The 24,161-nt window shown below is 43.1% G+C and overlaps 1 protein-coding gene across 2 annotated transcripts in view; it reads right to left on the bottom strand.

Annotated features, from left to right (window-relative positions):
• Positions 1–1,840: 1,840 nt before the first annotated feature.
• The window catches only part of LOC122920696 (ras-related and estrogen-regulated growth inhibitor-like), a 53,371-nt gene continuing 31,050 nt past the window's right edge, over positions 1,841–24,161 (bottom strand). For both annotated transcript variants that reach the window (XM_044270398.1, XM_044270400.1), the window contains 2 exons: positions 6,725–6,798; positions 1,841–3,652 (listed from right to left, as the gene is read on the bottom strand). In XM_044270398.1, the coding sequence (XP_044126333.1) occupies positions 3,170–3,652; positions 6,725–6,798 (557 nt within the window). In that variant the 3' untranslated portion in view covers positions 1,841–3,169. The remainder of the gene's footprint in view (positions 3,653–6,724; positions 6,799–24,161) is intronic.

Raw genomic sequence — 24,161 nt, 5'->3', positions numbered from 1 at the left:
GCTTAGCACTTGTTGGCCCTTTTGCCTTCACTCTGCGGTCCAGCTCACCCCAAACCATCTCGATTGGGTTCAGGTCTGGTGACTGTGGAGGCCAGGTCATCTGGCACAGCACCCCATCACTCTCCTTCATGGTCAAATAGCCCTTACACAGCCTGGAGGTGTGTTTGGGGTCATTGTCCTGTTGAAAAATAAATGATGGTCAAACTAAATGCAAACCGGATGGAATAGCATGCCGCTGCAAGATGCTGTGGTAGCCATGCTGGTTCAGTATGCCTTCAATTTTGAATACATCCCCAACAGTGTCACCAGCAAAGCACCCCCACACCATCACACCTCCTCCTCCATGCTTCATGGTGGGAACCAGGCATGTAGAGTCCATCCGTTCACCTTTTCTGCGTCGCACAAAGACATGGTGGTTGGAACCAAAGATCTCAAATTTGGACTCATCAGACCAAAGCACAGATTTCCACTGGTCTAATGTCTATTCCTTGTGTTCTTTAGCCCAAACAAGTCTCTTCTGCTTGTTGCCTGTCCTTAGCAGTGGTTTCCTAGCAGATATTCTACCATGAAGGCCTAATTCACACAGTCTCCTCTTAACAGTTGTTCTAGAGATGTGTCTGCTGCTAGAACTCAGTGTGGCATTGACCTGGTCTCTAATCTGAGCTGCTGTTAACCTGCGATTTTTGAGGCTGGTGACTCGGATGAACTTATCCTCCGCAGCAGAGGTGACTCTTGGTCTTCCTTTTCTGGGGCGGTCCACATGTGAGCCAGTTTCTTTGTAGCTCTTAATGGTTTTGTGACTGCACTTGGGGACACTTTCAAAGTTTTCACAATTTTTCAGACTGACTGACCTTCATTTCTTAAAGTAATGATGGCCACTCGTTTTTTCTTTACTTAGCTGGTTTTTCTTGCCATAATACAAATTCTAACAGTCTATTCAGTAGGACTATCAGCTGTGTATCCACCTGACTTCTCCACAACGCAACTGATGGTCCCAACCCCATTTATAAGGCAAGAAATCCCACTTATTAAACCTGACAGGGCACACCTGTGAAGTGAAAACCATTTCAGGTGACTACCTCTTGAAGCTCATCAAGAGAATGCCAAGAGTGTGCAAAGCAGTAATCAAAGCAAAAGGTGGCTACTTTGAAGAACCTAGAATATGATATATTTTCAGTTGTTTCACACATTTTTGTTATGTATATAATTCCACATGTGTTAATTCATAGTTTTGATGCCTTCAGTGTGAATCTACAATTTTCATAGTCATGAAAATAAAGAAAACTCTTTGAATGAGAAGGTGTGTCCAAACTTTTGGTCTGTACTGTATATGTTATAAAGTACATTACTGCATTGTGTTTCATCATGGGGGACCCTTGAAAACACCTTCTTAGGGATACTTACTTCTGTCTGCTTCAAGGAATATTAGGATGTTTGTCTGGGGAGCGATCATCAGGGGAAACAAAATGGCCGCTGTCTCATTAGTTCACACAAAACCAGTCCTGATCATACATGAGGACAAGTTACTTTACAACACTGAGGTAAAGAGCTGCTTCATCCTCCTCTCTACTTGTCAGGGATTATAATCCTGAATACAGATAATAAGAACTTTAGCTGAATCTCTGGGGAATGGAGTTCATGAGGAGACATGACGTACAGAGAGGATTGACAGGACAGACTGTGGTAATGGAGACTGTAAACAAGTGCTGCATGCTCCCATTCACTTCTACGGGAGAGGCGGGGATTAGCGCTTGGTGGTGGACGGACCCCGGGTCCTCCAGCCACAGCGCTCCCCTCTCCTTTCTCGATATAGGTGCGGGTCCCAGCAGTGGGACCCGCACCTATCAGACAATAGGGGCATATCCTAGCGATATACCCCCATAGTCTAGGATGGGAATACCCCTTTAAGTATTTGAATTTTTTTAAATCTTGGAGAACCTCTTTAAGAAATGGGTCAGCTCCAAGTATATCTAGGTGCTTGGACCACAATGTTACAGAGACCCCATCATCTACCCCACGTTAGATTTCCTGTATTGGCATAAAACATTCATTAAAGAGGTTGTCCAGGACTAGAAAAACATGGCTGCTTTCTTCCAGAAACAGCACCACTACCACCCATGGGTCTTGTTTGGTATTGCTACTCTGCTCCATTAAGGAAAATGGACCGCAATACCACAAAAGGTGGACGGGTTTGGTGATATCTTTGGAAGACAGCAGCCATGTTTTTTGAATCCTGGATAACTCTTTTAAAAGGGGTATTCCAGGGTTCTGTTATTGACGGATAGGCCTTCAGTAATAACATGTCTCCCTTGTCTCACAAGTACAGAATACTCTTATACAAATCTTATGTACAATATTTTATACAACTATTAACATCTGTATTTTTGTTACATTATTTCTTCCCTGTCCACGATTTCTTGATAAATGGCCTCAGTTCTCATGCTGTTAGATATAAAGGAAAATTTCCAGAAGATCTGTATGAAAAATGTGGGCTTCTTTCAATATTTTCTACCTGCACCTTCATGTTACCCAAGCTTAAAATTACAGTACTTGTCCTCAAAAAGACGCTCTCTGTCCCTGCTCTCTCTGTAACTGCCATGCCCTCTCCACTTTGATTGACAGGGCAAGGCACTTCATCATGCCTGGTCTTGTCAATCAAATTGCAGGGAACGTGGCAGTTACAGAGAGAGAAGAGCCTCTAGGTGTACCGGCAATGCCTCCGTTGCTCCTAGAGGCTAATTTGCATGTACTAAAACAGAATTGTAGGCACATATGAACATGGGACCAACACAGATGCCTTCAGCTGCTAAGTGCACATGTAACAGGTCAGCCAGTGTCATAGGTGCAAATCTGCTGACAGATGTCCTTTAACTTCTCTTGTAACTTGGCAAAAAAAAGATCTTCTACTTCTCTTTAAAATACATAACACTTGACGTATCGAGGATGAGATTGAAATAAGTCCCACTGGTGTAAAACTACTAAACATCTGGGACTACTTGCCAAACTAGTGTCATAAAGTGGTCCAGTATTTTGGTGTTTTGTGGCAAACATGTCTATTGACCTATAGACTACACCTCACTAGTGAAGACATCTCCTAATCCTAGGATACTCAAGAGTTGTGCTCATCATCTCATCATCTACTCTTCATAGCTTTCCCAATGAGTGTTTTTCACTCTGGAATATAATCCCGAAAAGAATTGAAACTTAAACTTCGACCATTTGCATTTAGAGTTGAATTGGCATAAATCTTTGGAATCTTTTCCATCAACTTGGATACATTCCTTTTCTTGTAAGACCCCGGAGAAAGGTTCCCTTGTCTCAGCAGTTCATAGTAAAGTGTGTTGAAGGCCATAGCTGTTTCTTCATAACTGTCTCTGGTGGAGATTTCATACCATAGACACTTCAAGGCCTTTGAGAGTTTTTCTCCATCGTCGGTGGACACCATGCGGTCGTACTGGAGGTCTTTCTTATTGCCGACAATGACTATTGGGGGCTGCTCCGCTGCTCCTTTCTTGCTGGCTGAGTGAATGTGATTAATCAAGAAGCATAATCTCATGACTTCATCAAAGCTGCAGCGATCTGTCACCGAATACACCACTGCAAAACTATCGCCCCATTTGATTTTTTCTTCAATCTGAAGGGAGTCTTCCTCCTTAAAAAAAATAATTTAAAAAAATGGTTTGTTAAATTGTTAGCCATTCAAGCATGAGAAATCATCTAATTTCTTAGAACAAATATATCACTCCTCCTCAAATCTAATGCATATCTTCCAATCATGCAGATTATTTTGGGGTGGGGTGATTGTCCTGTGAAATGGACTTCAAAGGAGCTGGTACTTTCCTGTGTGAATATGCCATACAAGTCCAATAGGTGCAGGTCCCACCTCTGGGACTTTGCTCTAACTCTTGAACAAGGACCTGTCTCATGCCACCATGAAGGAAGAGGTGACCGCCCATGCGCATCCTGTTCCATTCACATCTATGAAAGTTCCCAAACTAGTCAAGTAAGCAGATCCAGGTATTTTTGGAATTGAATGGAGCAAACAGCAAATGTGTGGTCACCTCTCCATTTCAAGTGGTATGAGACAGGGCCCTGTTCTCAGAGGTGGGGCCTGCACCTATTAGACATTTATGACATATCCTGTAGATATGCCATAAATGTCCAATGGGAAAACCCCTTTAAATTTCAAGTATATGGGAATTCAAAGGAGGGAACTTTTGGGTAGAGCACAATTCTAAAGGGGTTCCTCATCTAGACAACCTCTTTTTCAATTTCAGCTGGGCCTTAGCAATCAGCACCCACTAGAGGAGCAATGAAGTATTGCATGCCAACCATTAAATGGCTAATCATGGTTATATTTGCAGCTTTCTTCTCCATTCAGACAGAAAACGAAACTCAGACTTCTAAACTGCTATTACCATAGGACAGTGCTTTGTCAGAGCTGAGATGATAATTACGCACAATTACACAGAGCTATTCTTGTCTGCTTTTAAGATTCCTGTTCACAGAGACTTTAAAGGTTTTGTGCGCTGCAGAAATTTTTCAAACTGTAGGTACACACTATAGGTACACATAGCAACACTGCCAGCTAAGTGCCCCCAATAACAATTCTGCCAGCAGGGTGACCCACATGCACGTTGCCAGCAGAACATTGCATAATTTAGGTCAGGCATCCTCAAACTGCGGCCCTCCAGCTGTTGCAAAACTACAACTCCCAGCATGCCCGAACAGCCTACAGGTATCAGCCTACAGCAGGGCATTGTGGGAGTTGTAGTTTTACAACAGCTGGAGGGCTGCAGTTTGAGGATGCCTGATTTAGGTATTAGACACGTATATTACTTTGCTACCACTAGATGGCGCCAAGATACACTTTTAGGCTATTGCCTATTGTAATAAAGAATCAATACTGATATATTGTAGATTATTGGCTATAGTAAATCTCACTGACAGGCATGGAATAGATCAGCGGTTTGCATAGTAACCACAGATGTAACAACGGTAACATTGTAATTTAATTGCACTGAAATAAATTTGCTAGATGAGATAATGGGGGTTATTTATTAGCAGTCCTATAAAAGGTCACAAATATGGTCAGGAAAGGGTGTTGTCTGCCTCATGGGTGGTGTACCACTGTGTCTGTACCTCTTTTTTTGGTGTGTGTTATATATCACAGGACCCTATGGACACTACGTACATGGCCCTGGTTGATACTGCTGTCACCAATTCAACCAAGCAATACCACTGGTTCTACATTTTATGTGTCTGAGATTTCCACATGTAAGGATTCAATCGGGGGCATTTAGCTTCACCCAAAAAGATTTCCCAAACCGTCTTACAGTTAACGGGGTTATCCCATGACTAATGTAAAAAATGAAAATCATATAGGACATGACAATCTCTTTCTAACAAAGCTAGAACCAGCCCTGTACCTCACATGGATCCAGAGATCTCCACATTCATTGCTCTGCTAGATTTATATCAAGCTGACAGCTCAGGAGGTGTGTCTTTTCTGCTGCAGCTCAGGGGGTGTGTCTTTTCTGCTGCAGCTCAGGGGGCGTGTCTCAGCTCTCCCTATCACAGCTCAGGGGGGCGTGTCTCAGCTCTCCCTATCACATCTCAGAAAGCAGTTGGAAGGATGAAACTGAGCATGTGCGGCCACCTCAGTGAGCAGGACAAAGAAATAACTGCAGGTGGCGCTATACAGACATATTTTATTGAATAGCTCACTGGCTAGGCAACATTTTTAATTACATGCAATTACAAAAGTATTCAGAGCCAGGTGCTGGTTTGAAAACTGTAGAATATTTTTCGTGGGACAACCCCTTTAACAAAGCCATGAGTAATTCAGGGGAACTGATGACTCCCTTCCCCCTGCCCCTTCCTACTGCCTGTAGTTTAGCAAAAAGTAGAGAAAGAAGGGAATACATGACAAAAAAGTCTGACTAGACTCAATGGGGGACAGTTATGAAGACTGGCGATTTAGACGCCGGTCTTTGTCCCTTCTGCGCTGGTGGTTTATCCGCCTATCCGCCTAAGTTATATAGAGGCGCCGGCCTCTAAATCTAAAGGAGCTTGTGTAGGTTTAGACCATCTTTCACATCTAAAAAAGGCGCAGAAAATGATAAATGAGACCTGCCTGACAGCCCACCCTTCTCCCCGCCCGCGTGTCACGTCCACTTTTTTTTAGACCTGGTGTGAGAGTCCGAAAAGGGGAAAATGTCGCAGATTGTGGCCAGATAAAGGCCAAAAGGTGGTGTATATCTGTTCCTAAATGACCTCCAATGTTTGTAGAGGCACATAGGTCTGCACAGGAGCTGTATACACAAAATATGCTTTGGTTTCCTCCCACTCTCCAAAGGTATACTGATAAGGAACGTAGATTGTGAGCTCCATTGTCAGCTCTATATAAAAAAAGAATAAAATACTATGGGGGAGATTTATCAAACTGGTGTAAAGTAGAACTGGCTTAGGTGCCCATAGCAACCAATCAGATTCCACCTTTCATTTTCCAAAGGAACTGTGAAAAATGAAAGGTGGAATCTGATTGGTTGCTATGGGCAACTAGGCCAGTTCTACTTTATACCAGTTTGATAAATGACCCCCTATATTTTTAATACAGACTATTAGCACTCATGTTTTAATGCAATAAAGCAAGAATTTACGTATCCTTTGAAATATTTCCATAAATCAGGTCTAGAAATACATTGTGGAAAATAGATCCTACCTGACCGGCAGTATCCAGGATTTCAAAATGGACAAACTCTCCATCTATGGCAGCCGTGTGCCTGTAAATCATTTCTGTGAAAACAGCAAATATCCCAAATGTCAAAAAAAGGGAAAAAAAAAAAGAAAAATGTCTAAATATATATATTTTCTACTGTCATACTTGGCATCACTAGACACATATGTAAGACCGTACGCTAGTGGTGTGCAGCCTGTGGCTCTCCGGCTGCTGCAAAACCACAACTCCCAGCATGCGCTGTATAGAGATCTCCCTGCAGTGTCTGAGATGCCGCTTGTAAGATACGGTTTTACGTAAATCGCAGATGGTCACAGATGCAGGGTTTGATTCATTTCATCACAGTATGTATAAGGCCTAGTTCACACGAACGTATGGCTTTTATAGTTTTTTGCTGTCCGTTTTTCACAGATCCGTTGTTCTGTTTTTGAGTTCCTTTGTGTTTCCGTTTCCTTTCCGTTTTTCCGTTCCGTTTTTCCGTATGCCATGTACAGTATACAGTAATCACATAGAAAAAATTGGGCTGGGCATAACATTTTCAATAGATGGTTCATAAAAAACGGAATGGATACGGAAGACATACGGATGCATTTCCGTATGTGTTCCGTTTTTTTTTGCGGACCCATTGACTTTAAATGGGGCCACGGAACGTGATTTGCGTGCAACAATAGGACATGTTCTATCTTTCAACTGAACGGAAAAACGGAAATACGGAAACGAAATGCATACGGAACACATTCCGTTTTTTTTTGCGGAACCATAGAAATGAATGGTTCCGTATACGGAACACAAAAAAACGGCCCGTACACTCTCAAAAAAAAACGTTTGTGTGAACTAGGCCTTAGGCCTCTTTCACACGAACGATACGGATTGTGTCAGGATGCGATCAAGATGCGTTCAGAGAAACTCAGACCGCTTTGTAAGCGAGTTCAGTCAGTTTTGTTTGCAATTATGTTCAGTGTTTCCGTTTTTTCCACACGGTTGCAATCAGTTTTGATGCGTTTTTCACGCCGCTGAAAAAAAACGGAAGAATTACAAACATCTCCTAGTAAGGCCTCATGCACACGACTGTGCTGTTTTTTGCAGACCGCAAACCACGGATCCGCAAAAAACGGAAGCCGCCCGTGTGCCTTCCGCAAATTGCGGAACGGAACGGGCGGCCCATTGTAGACATGCCTATTCTTGTCCACAAAACGGACAAGAATAGGACATGCTATATTTTTTTAGCGGGGCCTCGGAACGGAGCAACGGATGCGGACAGCACACGGATGCGGACCCGAAAATGCGGCTCGCATGTAGACCCGAAAAATAGTCGTGTGCATGAGTCCTAAGGGTGCATTTACACAAACGTGGTTTGGTCCCACATCAGAACCGCATTTTTTTGCGGCTCGGATTCGGACTCATTCACTTCAATGGGGCCGCAAAAGATCCGTTGCTCCGTTCCGTGGCCCCACAAAAATTATAGATCATGTCTTATTCTAGTCCGTTTTGCGGACAAGAATAGGCATTTCTATAATGGGCTTCCCTTTCCGTTCCGCAAATTGTGGAAGGCACCGTGTTTTGAGGATCCACAATTTGCGGACCGCAAAACACGGCACGTTCGTGTGCATGAGCCCTAACCATCAGTGAAAAACACATTGCACCCGGACTGTATCTGGATTACATCTCGATGCAATGCGTTTTTTACTGAAGCCCCATTTACTTCTATAGGGCCAGGGCTGCGTGAAAAACGCAGAATATAGAACATGCTGCGATTCTCACACAAGGCAGAAATGATGCGTGGGTCTGAGCGCAGACCCATTGAAATAAATAGGTCAGGATTCAGAGCGGGTGCTATGCGTTCACATCAAGCATCGCACCCGCGCGGAAAACTCACTCTTGTGAATGGGGTCTTACTTAGGCCTTGTCCACATTTCCGTTTTTCACTGACGTGTGCTGTCTGCATTTTCCACGGACAGCACACGTACCCATTGATTTAAATGTGTCTGTTCACATTTCAGTAAAAAAAATCACAGGAGACATGAACTGCTTTGATCCGTGATGTGGGGCAAGCACGCCCATTGAAGTCTAAGGGTCCGTGAGAATCACGGACACAACACGGATGGCATCCGTGGTGCAGTCCGTTTTCCACTTCTTAAGACTAATAGGAGATTCTTTGGAAATTAATTTGAATCTGAGCAACATCAGTGAATTACAGATGACACACGGATGGTAAAGACAGACACATGGACCAACTACGGATCCTTCACACAGATGAAACGTACGCTTTTTTTCACGTGTCACTGACACGGAAATTTGGACGAGGCGTTAGTTCGGTTTCTTCAGTGCAGTCATTTAAACCAAGGCCAAATGAAGTGAGTGTCTGCTCTGGCCAGTCCTACAGTGCAGCTATAGGTCTCTAAGAGGCTAAATTGTCTCTGACTTGCCTAAATTGTGTTGCACCTGTAAGTTAAAGGGGTAGTCTTACTTCAGCAAATGGCATTTATCATGTAGAGCCACTTACTAATGTATTGTGATTGTCCATGTTGTCTCCTTTGCTGGCTGGATTAATTTTTCCATCACATTATACACTGTTCGTTTCCATGGTTACGACCACCCTGCAATCCATTAGTGGAGGTCGTCCTTGCACACTGTAGGAAAAAGCTCTAGCCTATGTGCGGTCCCACAATCCCGGCCATCAGTGAGGCTGAATGCTTTTTCCTATAGTGTGCAAGCACGGCCTCTGCTGCTGGATTGCAGGGTGGTCGTAACCATGGAAACAAGCAGTGTATGATGGGATGGAAAACGGAATCCAGCCAGCAAAGGAGGCAATATGGACAATCACAATACATTAGTAAGTGCCTTGTATTAACTTCCTCTACATGATAAATGCTATTTACTGAAGTGAGACGACCCCTTTAATGTAGGCTTTGTCCTGTGCCTCTGTAGGTCCTTGTCTCCACTACGTCACTGCCCGTTCAGACCCCACAACTACCCATGGCTGTAAGTGCGCCACATGCACCTCGCTGAATACTCTGGGCAATTTATTATCTGCTCAACACAGGAGAACAGCCCCGAGCCTCCAAGCGGAAAGGCAGATCTACTCCACATGTACACAATCTGGGTGCCATCTCTTAGGGACCGCACAGCACTTTCTTTGTCACAAGACAGCTGTCAGCTATACGTAGGATACCTTTTTCTCACAGCTAAGCTCTCAGCATTCAGGAGGAGTATTATCAGGCAATTGTCCATGTGCCCCACTACTACTACACCCACTCTGCTAAACAGACAAACAGTGAGTGCAGAGATTCTGAGCTGTCAGAGCTCATGCACACCACCTTGGTTTTGTCCGCATCCATCCCGCATTTTTGGTGGATCGGGTGCGGACCCGCAAAAAAGTAGAACATGTCCTATCCTTGTCTATTTTGCGGACAAGGGTAGGACATTTGCCGTGCCCACGGCTATATGGGGAATCCCCCAGTGCCACTGAAGATCACTGTGCCAGGAATCCCCCAGTGTTACTGAACAGTCAGGACTCTAGTTCCCAGCTTAGGAGTCCCTGCTCTGACTCCATATATGGCTATGTCCACATATGGAGTCAGTGCTATGAACATGAAGGGAGTATGCCCAACCATTATCAGTATGTTTGTGGACACCCAATGTATTTAAGTCTATTTCTGAAATGTTTCTGCCAGCATTTGAACTCACAGCCTTCAACATTAGAGGCAAGAACCTTAACCTATGAGTTATGAAGCTCAATGCCAAGCCAGGCTAGAAAAACCTCATAGTAGTTTCTCATGTATTAGGTATTCCTATACAGCAGAAGTACAATTTTATATATTTTTTTTGTAATTGTAAAAAAATGAAAGGCTCAAAATAAATGTGTAATTCTAATTATTAAATATATATATATATATATGAATGCATAATATGTGGAAAACTACTACTGAGGTTTTTAGCCATAATCTATGAACAGCAGGTTAACATGAAGCTCTATAGCCCAGTGGTTAAGGTTCTTGACGTTAATGTAGAAGGCTGTGAGTTCAAATCCCAGCATAATCATTTCAAAATTAGAGGCTAAATAGACACAATTTTTTTGATTTGTGTAACTATTATTTTTTGTTGGGAAAGGTGGCAACCCTAACAGAACCCCTGCTCCCCGGTGACCCCCATAACTTTTTTTTATAGTTATGACTACAGAGATGTGTGGGGGCTCATTTGAGGGAAATCTGTCTTTTTTTACAATGCCATTTTGGGGTGTGTATGACTTGATTACTTTTAATTTAATTTTTTGGGGAGATCAAGTGATAAAACAATGGCAAATCAGCCTTTTTTTATTTTCTTCTGTTACATCCTTCCTCATATGGGCTAACTTTTTTTATATTTTAATAGTATGGGTGTTTTCGCATGCGACGATGCCCATCATATTATAATTTTTTTGTTCATTTTTTGGGAAAGTGGGGTGATTTTCCGTTTTAAGTTTTTTTAATATTTTCAAAACTTTGTTTTTTTAAATAACTTTTTATCAGATTGCAACTTATACAGAATAATGGAAATTGCTCCATTATTCTCCATAGAAATTACTACCGTATTTTTCACCCATAAGACGCACCTAGGTTTTTGCGGAGGAAAATAAGAAAAAAATATTTTGAACCAAAAGGTGTGCTTTTGGTGGGCTTTGAACTAATGGTAGCCTGTGAATGACACTATTATAGGGGTCTGTGGATGGTACTGTTATGGGGGTCTGTGGATGGCACTGTTATGGGGGTCTGTGGCTGACACTGTTATGGAGGCATCTGTGGATGGCATGACACTGCTATGGGGGGGAACTGTGGATGACAGATAAATAGCATCTTATGCTATTTGACCTCCACAGATCCCCCCCCCCCCCCCCCGAATGACCCCCAATACAGGGGGCTGGCATCTACACTAGTTTTTAAATGGCAGCGGGGGCCCAGTGCAGTCATTGATTCCATTGCACCGGGCCCCGCTCACTGTACTTATGGTATCTGTAACTGCAGGCAGGCAATGGTTAACTATAGATATGTTCGATCCAGCACTGAGCAGCCTGTACTTACGATCATAGCAGGCTGGAGGCAGGAGGCTGGGCGGGCACTGGCAGCGTAACTTCCTACGTCACGTGCCTGCGCCGCCTGCTTCATTCATAAAGTGGGAGGAGCAGGTCCGTGACGTAGGAAGTTACGCTGCCAGTGCCCGCCCAGCCTCCTGCCTCCAGCCTGCTATGATCGTAAGTACAGGCTGCTCAGTGCTGGATCGAACATATCTATAGTTAACCATTGCCTGCCTGCAGTTACAGTAGATAGCATTAGCACAGTAAGCCTGGTGCAATAGAATACAGTGACTGCACCAGGCCCCGCTGCCATTACAAAACCAGATGCCAGCCCCCAGCCCCTCCTCCCTCCTCGCTGATACACTCGCCGGTTGCGCTGTGCAGCTTGCGGTCGGCGGTGTATCAGTGTAAAAATGGCAGCCTTCGCCCCATACGTACTGACATTTTCCTCCCACTTTTGGGGGGGGGGGGAAAGTGCGTCTTATAGGGCGAAAAATATGGTACATGTTCCTGGGGGCTCATCCACACGACCGTATGTATTTTGCGGTCTGCAAAACATGGATCTGCAAAAAATACAGATGACGTCCTTGTGCATTCCGTATTTTGCGTAACGGAGCAGCTGGCCCCTAATAGAACAGTACTATCCTTGTCCGTTATGCAGACAATAATAGGACATGTTCTATTCTTTTGTGGAATGGAATGCACTTCCTTTTTTGGGGGGGGGACCCATTAAAATTTGCACGTTGAGCCCTTAAGGAAAGAAAGAAATAAAAATAAAAACATTTTTTTTTAATTGCTTGGCAAAATAAAAAAAATTGCCAAATATCAAAACCAAAAATCACATTTTCTCCACTTGCAAATGCATTAATTTACATACATTTATTTTTTTTTGCCTTATTACCACCATGTTAGCCCCCCAAAAATATGTTATACAGTACATTAGATGCACCACAAAATGATGCCTTTAAAAAACGCACCTCGTCCCGCAATAAACAAGCCCTCATACGGTTATGGCCGATTTGGAGCTTGAGATACATATAAGTGGCAAGTATGGCAGTCAGCCGCAAATCCAAGCACCATTTATACCTCGTAGGCCGTGTTAAAATCTCAGTTTAGCTTTCCGTTCTTCTGATCGGAAAGCTTGCGTGATGCTGTTCCCCCCAAAAAATGAAGCATGTCCTACATTGTACTCAATGGGTCCGCAAAAAAGCGGATGACATGCGGAAAGACACCAAATGTCATCCGCATGTCATCAGCTTATCATCCGCATATCATCCGCATTACCCTAGCAGCATATATTCCTCCTTCCTTTTTTATTTCTGCGGAAACACGGAACAGATGTGGATGCACTTTTGTAAAAAACTGAAGGTTTTTACGGAAACACGGATCCGCAAAAAAACGGACCGTAAGGAAAATTACGGACGTGTGAATGGAGCCTTAGTTATATGCTCAGTTATACACATTTTGCATCCGGTTGAGCCATTTCCATCAGATCCGTTATTTTAGACAGAAAAAAAAGTCCTGCATGAATTTCTGCAACTGGAAATCAGTTTCCATTGATCTGAATGGTCCTTGCAGAAATCCATGTGCTTTCTGCCTAAACAACCCCATCCTCTTGCACACGAATGTAGGGCATCCGTTCCGTGCATTGGGGACCGCAATTTGCGTAACGGAATTGCAGACCCATTCATTCCTATGGGGCAGCACGATGTGCTGCCCGGACACGGAATTGCGGATCCGCACTTCCGGGTCCGCAATTCCGTTCCCGAAAAAAATAGAACATGTTCTATTCTTGTCCGCAATTGCGGACAAGAATAGGCATATTTTATAGTGCCGGCAATGTGCGGTCCGCAAAATGCAGAATGCACCATGCCGCTGTCCGTGTTTTGCGGATCTGTGCCTCCGTGGATCCGCAAAACACGTTGTGGACGTGTGAATGGAGCCTAAGGCCTCGTTCACACTTCAGTGTTTGGTCAGTGATTTCCATCAGTGATTTGTGAGCCAAAACCAGGTGCAGCTCTAAACATAGAACAGGAGCAGATCTTTCCCTTCTACCTAATGTCTATGGAGGCTCCACTTCTGGTTTTGGCTCACAAATCACTGATGGAAATCACTGACCAAACACTGAAGTGTGAACTAGGCCTAATAGATGCTTACAATACAGGATTCGTTTTTTTCTTTATTTTTCAGTTTTTCTGAAGGGTCAGACGAACGGAAAAATAAACGGTGATGTGAACCTGGCCTTAGTCCAACAGGCATAGCATTTCATTCAATATATGTCCGGAGGGGAAGCAACAACAACAACAACAACTACAACATAAAACACAATGTTGTGTCAGAGGAGCCACTTACAACATATAAAACATTATGAATATATGGAAATAAATCCAACAAACAAATTCTTCCTCCATGGACTATACAGTGACTCATGTCCCAGACTACTCACCATCTGCTTTCCCTGGTGGGTGCTGGTTAGTTGTATATTACATATCCTTGGGTTGTGCAATAATAATTGGAGTAAGCCAAATGCTGTCAGTTATTACTAGGATTAAAGGGGATGCACAGGATTTCTTCCAGAAACAGTGCCACCCATGTCCATAGTTGTATCCAGTATTGCAGCTCAGCTCCACTGAAGTGAATTGGCCTGAGCTGCAATACCACACACGGCCTGTAAACAGTTGTAGCGCTGTTTCTGAAGGAAAGCAGCCATTTATTTTCTAATTAACCTATTTAAAGCTACAGACAATATAGGTGGATGCACTGTATCCAGGCTATGTACACCTTCGTGGGCAATTTGTTTTATGATTGCATTTTACTCATTTTGGGCTTAATATCATTCTTTTCAATTAGTCTTTATTAAAGATATTCAGCTGTTCTTTCACAAAGGGTTTACTGTTTTTCTAGCTGTGTAAGGCCTCATGCATATGACCGTTGTGTGTTTTGCGGTCCGCAAAACACGGATGGCTTCTGTGTGCGTTCTGCAATTTGCGGAACGGCACGGACAGCCATTGATATAACTGCCTATTCTTGTCCGCAAAACGGACAAGAATAGGACAGGTTATATTTTTTTGGCAGACCACGGAATGGAGCAACGGATGCAGACAGCAAACGGAATGCTGTCCACATCTTTTGCGGACCCATTGAAGTGAATGGGTCCGCATCCGAGCCTCAAAAACTGCGGCTCGGATGCGGACCAAAACAACGGTCGCGTGCATGAGGCCTAAATCGTACTTTCACTTTCCCTTTGTGGCGGTCATCTAATAAACCTTATCTCTAAATTACTAAAAGGCCATAAACACTTATTCAAGCCACATTCTTACCAGTAAGATAAAAATGAAGCTATAATGAGTGTTTATAAGACCTGAGATCAGAGAAAAGGAGCCGTCAGCTGAGCTGCATGACGGAACAGAGTAAAAATTCAGAGCATGCTACTACCGAAACTCAGGGCTGTACAGAGAAAGGTGCTCAACATTTTTTTTAAAGGCTAATTGAAAAAAAGATTTTTAGCTCAAAATGAGTACAATGCAATAAAAAAAATTGCAGTCACAGAAAATAATGCACTATAATAATAGATGCAAGCATAACATATGGACTAAGCCCTCACTCTAGTGATACAATCTGAGACACTTGGTCAATACATTTTGATCAATACACATCTAAGCCCAACTACCAAGCGACATTTCCGTGATTTGTTTAACTTGTCTTGAAGGAGTGGCACCTTCATTTGTGAATACGCTCCTATCTTGGGAGTAGTATTCATGTGCACTTTTGCCCCACCTAATAGGCGACCTTGATTAAGGTGGTACATATAGGTGTGTGTGCTCCTCCTCCCACCGGTTGCTGCTGCACATGGAGGTAACTAGGAGCTACACACTATATGTGCGGGGTCTGCGCTCCTGAACATAAATGCATAACGGCATAGGCAGGTTTAGCGTAGGACCCGCCTGAACTGAGACCACCTTGTCGCCTGGTAGGTGGGCACAGATGTGTTTTGATCAAAATGTATTGACCAAGTGTCTCCGATTTTTCTCAATAGAGTGAGGGCTTAGTCCATATGTTATGCTTGCATCTATTATTATAGGGCAGTATTTTCTGTGACTATATAAACATAGCCATGTACATCCGCAACATTCATTATATCGTACAGGATGTTTTTTTTTTTTTTTTTCGTGATTTAATTTAAAAAATTGCAACGAAAGGTGTACATGGTATTTTGTGGAACCGAACAGCTGACCCCTAATAGAACAGTACTATCCTTGTCCGTAATGCGGACAATAATAGAACATGTTCTATTTTTTTGCGGAACGAAAATACAGACATACGGAAACGGAATGCACACGGAGTAACTTTGAAATGAATGGTTCTGCATATGGTCCGCAAAAAAAACGGAATAGACACAGAAATAAAATACGTTTGTGTGCATGAGGCCTTAATCCTGCAACAGAAATTAATACATGAGCAGCGCCACGGAGGCGATATCATATATACAGCCCATAACATATGTAAAAGGCTGGGTTTGCATCACGTTTTTCCCATCCGTTTGACGTATACAAAAAACGTATATGTTAAACTGATGCCTCAGACTGATGCCAAACAGTGGCATCCATTCACTATAGAGCTCCATTGTAAATAATAAAGTATACTTTTTTTTTTACCATTGCAAAAAAAAAAAAAAAAATGTTTTTTGTACCAGACTTTGTATCTTTTTTTTCTATACATCAAATGGAGGCTTCACCTGTTGTGAACATGACCCAATACATAAAGGTCAACTCTCAGTCTTTTCTGATTTAGGCCTCTTTCACACGAATAGCATCGCGAATCCTGACCCATTCATTTCAGTGGGTCTGTGCACATGAGCGTTTTTTTTCATGCATCAGTTCTTCATTGCGTGAGATTCGCAGCACGTTCTATATTCTGCTTTTGTTTAGGCAGCCCTGGCCCCATAGAAGTGAATGGGGCTTCAGTGAAAAACACGTTGCATCCAGAAGCAAGTGCGGATGCGATGCGTTTTCCACTGATGGTTGCTAGGAGATGTTGTTTGTAAACCTTCATTTTTTTATCACGTACGTGAAAAATGCATCAAAACGCATTGCACCCGCGCGGAAAAGACTGAACAGCTGAACGCAATTGCAGCCAAAACTGACTGAACTTGCTTGCAAAATGATCCGTCACGCTCGTGTGAAAGGCCTTACGCTGGGTTCACACCTGAGCGTTTTACAGCGCGTTCCTACGCGCTGTAAAACGCACAACAGGCAAGAACCAATGATTCCCTATGGGAATGGTTCACACCTGGGCGTTTTACAGCGCGTACGATTGCGCTGTAAAACGCCCGCCGCTCAAACAAGTACAGGAGCTTTTTTTGGGGCGTTTGACGCGCGTTTGGGCCATAGACTCTTTGGACAACACTGCTGTCAATCACCCAAACGCGTGTCAAACGCGCGTTTACTATTACAAAAAACGCGCATAAAAACGCACAACAAAATCGCGCATAAAAACGCGCGTTTGCGAAACGCTTAGGTGTGAACCCAGCGTTAGGGTTTAACCTCCTCACAGTCACATTAAAATTGGAAAAACCCTTCCAAAAATGTCACTTTTTAACTGTAGATTTTTACTGTGTGTCTGCAGTAAATCTTGCTGGCGCACAACTCAGGGGACACAATTGCATTTTTAACCCCTTAGTGGCAAAATAAATTTTAGCCCTAGGGACCAATTACATGTTCCCCTTTGTGTTCCAGTAGTCACAACTTTAGAATTTTTCCTTTTCATTTTTTATTTTATTTTGCAAGATGAGTTGTAGTTTTTTTTAGGAACCATTGTGGGGTATATGTAGTGCATTAAATAACTTTTACTATTTAATTTTAGGGGAAAGATAAAAAAAAAACTGCAATTTCTACATTATTTTGTGGAAATTATTTATGGCGTTCACTGTGTGGCATAAATAACATAACGTTATTATGTGGGTCAGTACACTGATGATAATGCCACATTTGTATATATTTTTTTACTATTTTTCAATTCCTCCTGCAGGCTGTCAGCTCTGAAACTCCTTCCCCTCCTCCTCCAGACTGAAAGGGGGAGGGGAGAAGCAGCTGCTTTAGCTGCTCGTATCTTTGGATTGGTAGCAGCTGAAGATCTTTGTATTGTTTGAAAGCTGGCATTCCAAGCTTTCAAACAATACCAGAATGACAGCAATATCTTCACTACATGGGAAGATATAGCTGTTAGAAATCAGGATGCAGTGAATGCAGCTGAAAGTAAAAGTCAAAGCAGGCTTTTCCGCATTTATTCATAACTCGATTTCTAACAGTGATATCTCCTGGTGAACTTCTGCTAATGGTCTTGTATGAAAGCCTAGAAAGCCAGCTTTCAAACAAGAGCAGGCCCATGTCTGTAGCTGCTACCAATGAGGAGATGTGAGCAGCTAAAGCAGCTGGACTCAGGCAAAACAGGTGGTTAAAGGGATCATTCGAGATGCCGCACAATCCCTTTCAACCGACACTTCCGGGATCACAAGTCGTACATTCGACATGTGATCCCAGCCTAGGACTACAACCTGCAGTGCATACGTGAGTCTGAATTTCTCTCTAAAGTGCTAGTGAGAGAGTCACGCATGCGCTGCAGGTTGTAATCCCAGGCTGGGATCATGGGATGAATGAAGGTACAGATGGATGTTACCCGTTGGCTGTGTGTCTCCGTACAGTTTGACACTATCCAATCAGTGCTGCCAGTGTTAGTCTTTGTAGAGACACACCCCAGCTGGTAATACCCAAGTGCACCTTCATTGAAAACTGCTAACAATTCAATCATAACTTCTAGCAGGAATAATAAAGGAATGGTACATAATACAGTCATGAGGATAGATGTTCCGGAATTGTTATTACACGGGGGATGTAAGAAGTTACTAAAACAGACATGGCAGGAGAGGTGACAGGACTCTTATCACTGCTTAAAATTTACATTTTGCAAAATGAAACAGTAGAAGCATTAAAATAATTTTAAAAAAATCCCATTGAACAAATTTTAAGGGAAATGTATAAAGAATGACCGTGCGGCATCTCGGATAACCCCTTTAAAGGGAACCTGTCACCGGGATTTTGTGTATAGAGCTGAGGACATGGGTTGCTAGATGGCAGCTAGCACATCCGCAATACCCAGTGCCCATAGCTCTGTGTGCTTTTATTGTGTAAAAAAACCAATTTGATACATATGCAAATTAACCTGAGATGAGTCCTGTACGTGAGATGAGTCAGGGACAGGACTCATTTCAGGTTAATTTGCATATGTATCAAATCAGGTTTTTTACACAATAAAAGCACACAGAGCTATGGGGACTGGGCATTGCGTATGTGCTAGCGGCCATCTAGCAACCCATGTCCTCAGCTCTATACACAATATCCCGGTGACAGGTTCCCTTTAAGGCTTATGGTTATACATAATTCCTTTTAAATTTCCATTTCCATTTGTTCTATGGTTCTATGGAAAACCCTGCCACCTATCAGCGGTGCCCGTGTTTGCACACTATAGTTAAAAGCGCCGGCCTTTCTGGAGGCTGGGGCAGTGGGAGCACGCATAGGCTGGTACCTTTCCTGCAAGCACAGTGTATAATGTGATGGAAAAATGAATCCAGACAGCAAAGGAGGCAATATGGACAATCCCAATACATTGTATTAACTTTGCCACTTGCTGAAGAGAGACAACCCCTTTAACACCTCTCCTGACATGTCTGTTTTAGTAACTACTTGCATTTCTCAAGTAGTTACAATTCTGGAGCATCTTCTCTTATGTCTATGTTGTGCTTTTCCTCTATTATTCCTGCTACAAGCAATGAATAAATTACTACCAGTTTGCAATGAAGGTCCAGATGGGTATTACCAGTTAGGGGGGGAAGGGTCCCTGCACAGTCTGACATTAACCAATCAGTGCTGCAAGTGTCAGACTGTGCATGGACACAACCCCAACTGGTAACACCCATCTGGACCTATATTGCAAACTACTAGTAATTTATTCATAACTTCTAGCAGGAATAACAGAAGGAAGGCACAACATAGAGTCATAAGAAAAGCAGCTCCAGAACTGTTATTACATGGGGAATTCAAGTAGAACAGACATGTCATGGGAGGTGACAGGTCCGGTTTAAAGGAGTAATCTGGCTTCAGGAAATTCTTTGTAAAATGAAAAGATATGTAATTTTCCAGTATACCTTCTATATCAAATTCTCATAATTTTCAATAGCCTTGCTTGCTGTCCTGTCGTCCTATAGAAACCTTAATTATTCACTTCATGTGAAATCTGTCCTGATCACGAGATGGACACACAGGCCATTAGAAGACACAGCTCTGATATCTGTCCTGAAGTGACAGTATATTCAGTCCTGCACCTATGTGTCCACCATGTGACCAGGACAGAGTTTTATTATTAAAGGGGATGTCCCATCTTGGCCTTTCATGGTCGAGATGGGAATAACCACGGTAGGCGCCGGTCTGAAGTGGCTGAAATTTCAGAAACATCTGAGTGGCCGGTGCTCCGCTGTTTTTCCAACCCTAAAATAACTCCTAAAGAAGAGCGTGGCCTCTTCTACCGAGTGGACACAGCATGCAGCAGCAGATATAAGGGTTTAGTACAAGGGGGAGGCATTACACAGAAGCGCCAGAGACAAGGACTGAGCGTATGATAATGTAATCAGCCCCGTAGAATCTGGCAAGAAATAACAAGTATTATTCAAGTGGAAAATCACTGTACATGGCAGCTGTGCCCATGGGCAGCTGGCTGGGGAACGAGTTCTGCTCGGGCATATGTGGAAGGGAAAGAATTCATCATTTATTATCATTGTTATTTATTATTAAATATATCAGTAAAAGGAAAAAGTGGACGGATTGTTATAAGATGTATTTCAAGGTGGTTCTCCAGGACAGGGCGAGAAACAGCCGACCAGGTGACGTCTTCCTACGTAACACGTGGTACGCCGACCAGATTCTCCGAACCACAGCACTTTCTATGCAGGAGAGACGGAGGGAAGATTCATTGAGTCTGTGCTTCATGTCGGACGCCACAGCCGACTCCTGACCTCCTCTCCTGAACAGTGAGTAATTGATACTCTGTACATTTATGTGCACCACTAATACGAAAGTGCATCTGTATAACCGCCAAATACAAACTGGTTTTTAGAACGAACCAGCCTTCACTATCAAGTGACATAAGAATCTGAAAAAACGCCAATAAAATCTGCACAGATATGCACAATTGGTAAATAATATGAGCGGACATTGCTGCTGGATTCGCTATAACTGGGAATAAGTGAATTGAATTATATACAGTGCCTTGCAAAAGTATTCACCCCATTGACTTTTTAGTATTTTCTTACATTACAGCCTAAAGTTCAATGTTTTGTTATCTGAATTTTATCTGATGGATCAGAACTCAATAGTCTAAGTTGGTGAAGTGAAATGAGAAAAATATATAAAGAAAACTATTGTTTAGAAATAGAAAACAGAAAATTGGCATGGGAATATGTATTCACCCCCCCCCCCTTCAGAAGTCACATAATTAGTGAAATTTTGTCACCTGTGTGCAATCTAAGTGTCACATGATCTGTCATTACATATACACACCTTTTTTTTTTTAAAGGCCCCAGATGCTGCAACACCTAAGCAAAAGGCATCACTAACCAAACACTGCCATGAAGACCAAGGAACTCTCCAAACAAGTAAGGGACAATGTTGTTGAGAAGTACAAGTCAGGGTTAGGTTAAAAAAATATATCCAAATCTTTGATGATCCCCAGGAGCACCATCAAATCTATCATAACCAAATGGAAAGAACATGGCACAACAGCAAACCTGCCAAGAGACGGCCGCCCACCAAAACTCATGGATCAGGCAAGGAGGGCATTAATCAGAGAGGCAGCACAGAGATCTAAGGTAACCCTGAAGGAGCTGCAGAGTTCCACAGCAGAGACAGGAGTATCTGTACATAGGACAACAATAAGCTGTACGCTCCATAGAATTGGGCTTTATGGCAGAGTGGCCAGAAGAAAACCATTACTTTCAGCTAAAAACAAAAAGACACATTGTGAGTTTGCGAAAAGGCACGTGGGAGACTCCCAAAATGTATGGAGGAAGGTGCTCTGGTCTGATTAAACTAAAATTTAACTTTTCGCCCATCAAAGAAAACGCTATGTCTGACGCAAACCCAACACATCACATCACCCAAAGAACACCATCCCCACAGTGAGACATGGTGGTGGCAGCATCATGCTGTGGGGATGGTTTTCAGCAGACGGGACTGGGAAACTGGTCAGAGTTGAGGGAAAGATGGATGGTGCTAAACACAGGGATATTCTTGAGCAAAACCTGCACCACTCTGTGCGTGATCTGAGGCTAGGACGGAGGTCCACCTTCCAGCAGGACAATGACCCAAACACACTGCTAAAGCAACACTTGAGTGGTTTAAGGGGAAACATGTAAATGTGTTGGAATGGTCTAGTCAAAGCCCAGATCTCAATCCCATAGAAAATCTGTGGTCAGACTTGAAGATTGCTGTTCACAAACGCAAACCATCCAACTTGAAGGAGCTGGAGCAGTTTTGCAAGGAGGAATGGGCAAAAATCCCAGTGGTAAGATGTGGCAAGCTCATAGAGACTTATCCCAAACGACTTGGAGCTGTGATTGACGCAAAAGGCGGCTCTACAAAGTATTGACTTTAGGGGGGTGAATAGTTATGCACATTGACTTTTTCTGTTATTTTATCCTATTTGTTGTTTGCTTCACAATAAAAAAACAAAACAAACATCTTCAAAAAGGTGGGCATGTTCTGTAAATTAAATGATGCAAATCCTCAAACAATCCATGTTTATTCCAGGTTGTGAGGCACCAAAGTACGAAAAAAGTCAAGGGGGTGAATACTTTTGCAAGACCCTGTATTAGAGTCTCAAGATATACATTGCGATACATTGTATTAGAACTATCCTGCAGTGTATCAGAATTGCTCTATAGTGAGATACTTTATTGGGGGAATATATACAGTGAAATCTTTTATTGTGGTATTATTCCTATTGCAGTGCACTGTATGGTGAAATGTCTTAGCTGATTGAGGTCAGAACGATTCAGAGGAGATGAGGAGGAGGTGAAATATTTATCCTCCTTTCAAGTGTAATATATTACCAAAGGGGGATTTTCCAATTAACCGCATGTTGCATTATATTGTGTATCAATTATTTTAATTACAGCTTTTTAATTCAGTTTTTTTAAGAGATATGAATAATGTGATTTTATGAATAAATTGTGTGTTCAGTATGATCCCAGATGATGAGTGCCTATCTTTTGAAACAAATCAGAACTAAAAAGTGACTAATGTCTGCTGAAGAGCTGCAATACATGATATGGTGGCTTATGTATACTATGGATGGACAGCGATGGATGAAGTGAGAGAGGAAGGAAAGACAGGTAGATAGATAGATACTGTAGATAGATAGATAGTGTGGGGTTTCGCTCTGGTAGATAGGGTAAGCTGGCGCAGTACAGAAGCAAAATACAAGTTCTTAACTCAAAATGTCAGTGTTTATTCACACTTGAGGCAATTGCACAAAACAGCACATAACTTTGCAGTCTTGGTGTTTTCACACACAATGGAAAGTTCATATAACACAAGTCACCTTGCTGGCAGTTCTGCCTCCAGTAGTCCACAGCAGACTTTAGGGGGCCTGTTTCTCCAGTGTGCGGCTCTCAGCCCTCCAGCACGGCACAAAGTCTCAGATCCCAAAAACAGAGACCTCTCTGCTGAGCCCAGCTCCCTATTTAAGGACAGCCAAATGCTGCCAAAACCCGGACCGGAATTTGACCTCACCTGGCTTGAAACCAGCCCAGCCGCACATGCTGGGAGGAAAATACCTGCCTTGCCAGACACAACCCCTCACTGTGTCACATACCCTCCCCCTTTGTTCAACCCTGAGGGGGTGGACACACGCCAGACAATGCACCCGGGACAGGGCATCAACGTTTCTCTGCAACCGGCCTGCTCTGTGTTCTACCGAGAACTTAAAGTTCTGCAGAGACAAAAAACATCTGGTGACCCGGGCATTCCTGTTTTTGGCCTGGTTCACCCACTTGAGAGGGGAGTGGTCGGTCACCAAGCGGAACTTTCTCCCCAACAAATAGTAGCGGAGAGACTCGAGTGCCCACTTGATAGCCAGGCACTCTCTCTCCACTATACTGTACCTGGATTCGGCTGGGGTGAGCTTGCGGCTTAGGAAGACAACGGGATGCTTCTCCCCGTTGACTTCCTGAGACAGTACAGCACCGAGGCTTACTTCGGAGGCATCCGTTTGTACCACGAACTCCCTCATGAAGTCGGGTGTCACCAAAACCGGTGACCCACA

Source organism: Bufo gargarizans, chromosome 10 (genome assembly GCF_014858855.1).
Source record: "Bufo gargarizans isolate SCDJY-AF-19 chromosome 10, ASM1485885v1, whole genome shotgun sequence".
Taxonomy (NCBI): domain Eukaryota; kingdom Metazoa; phylum Chordata; class Amphibia; order Anura; family Bufonidae; genus Bufo; species Bufo gargarizans.
This window is presented reverse-complemented; position numbering and strand designations above follow the sequence as displayed.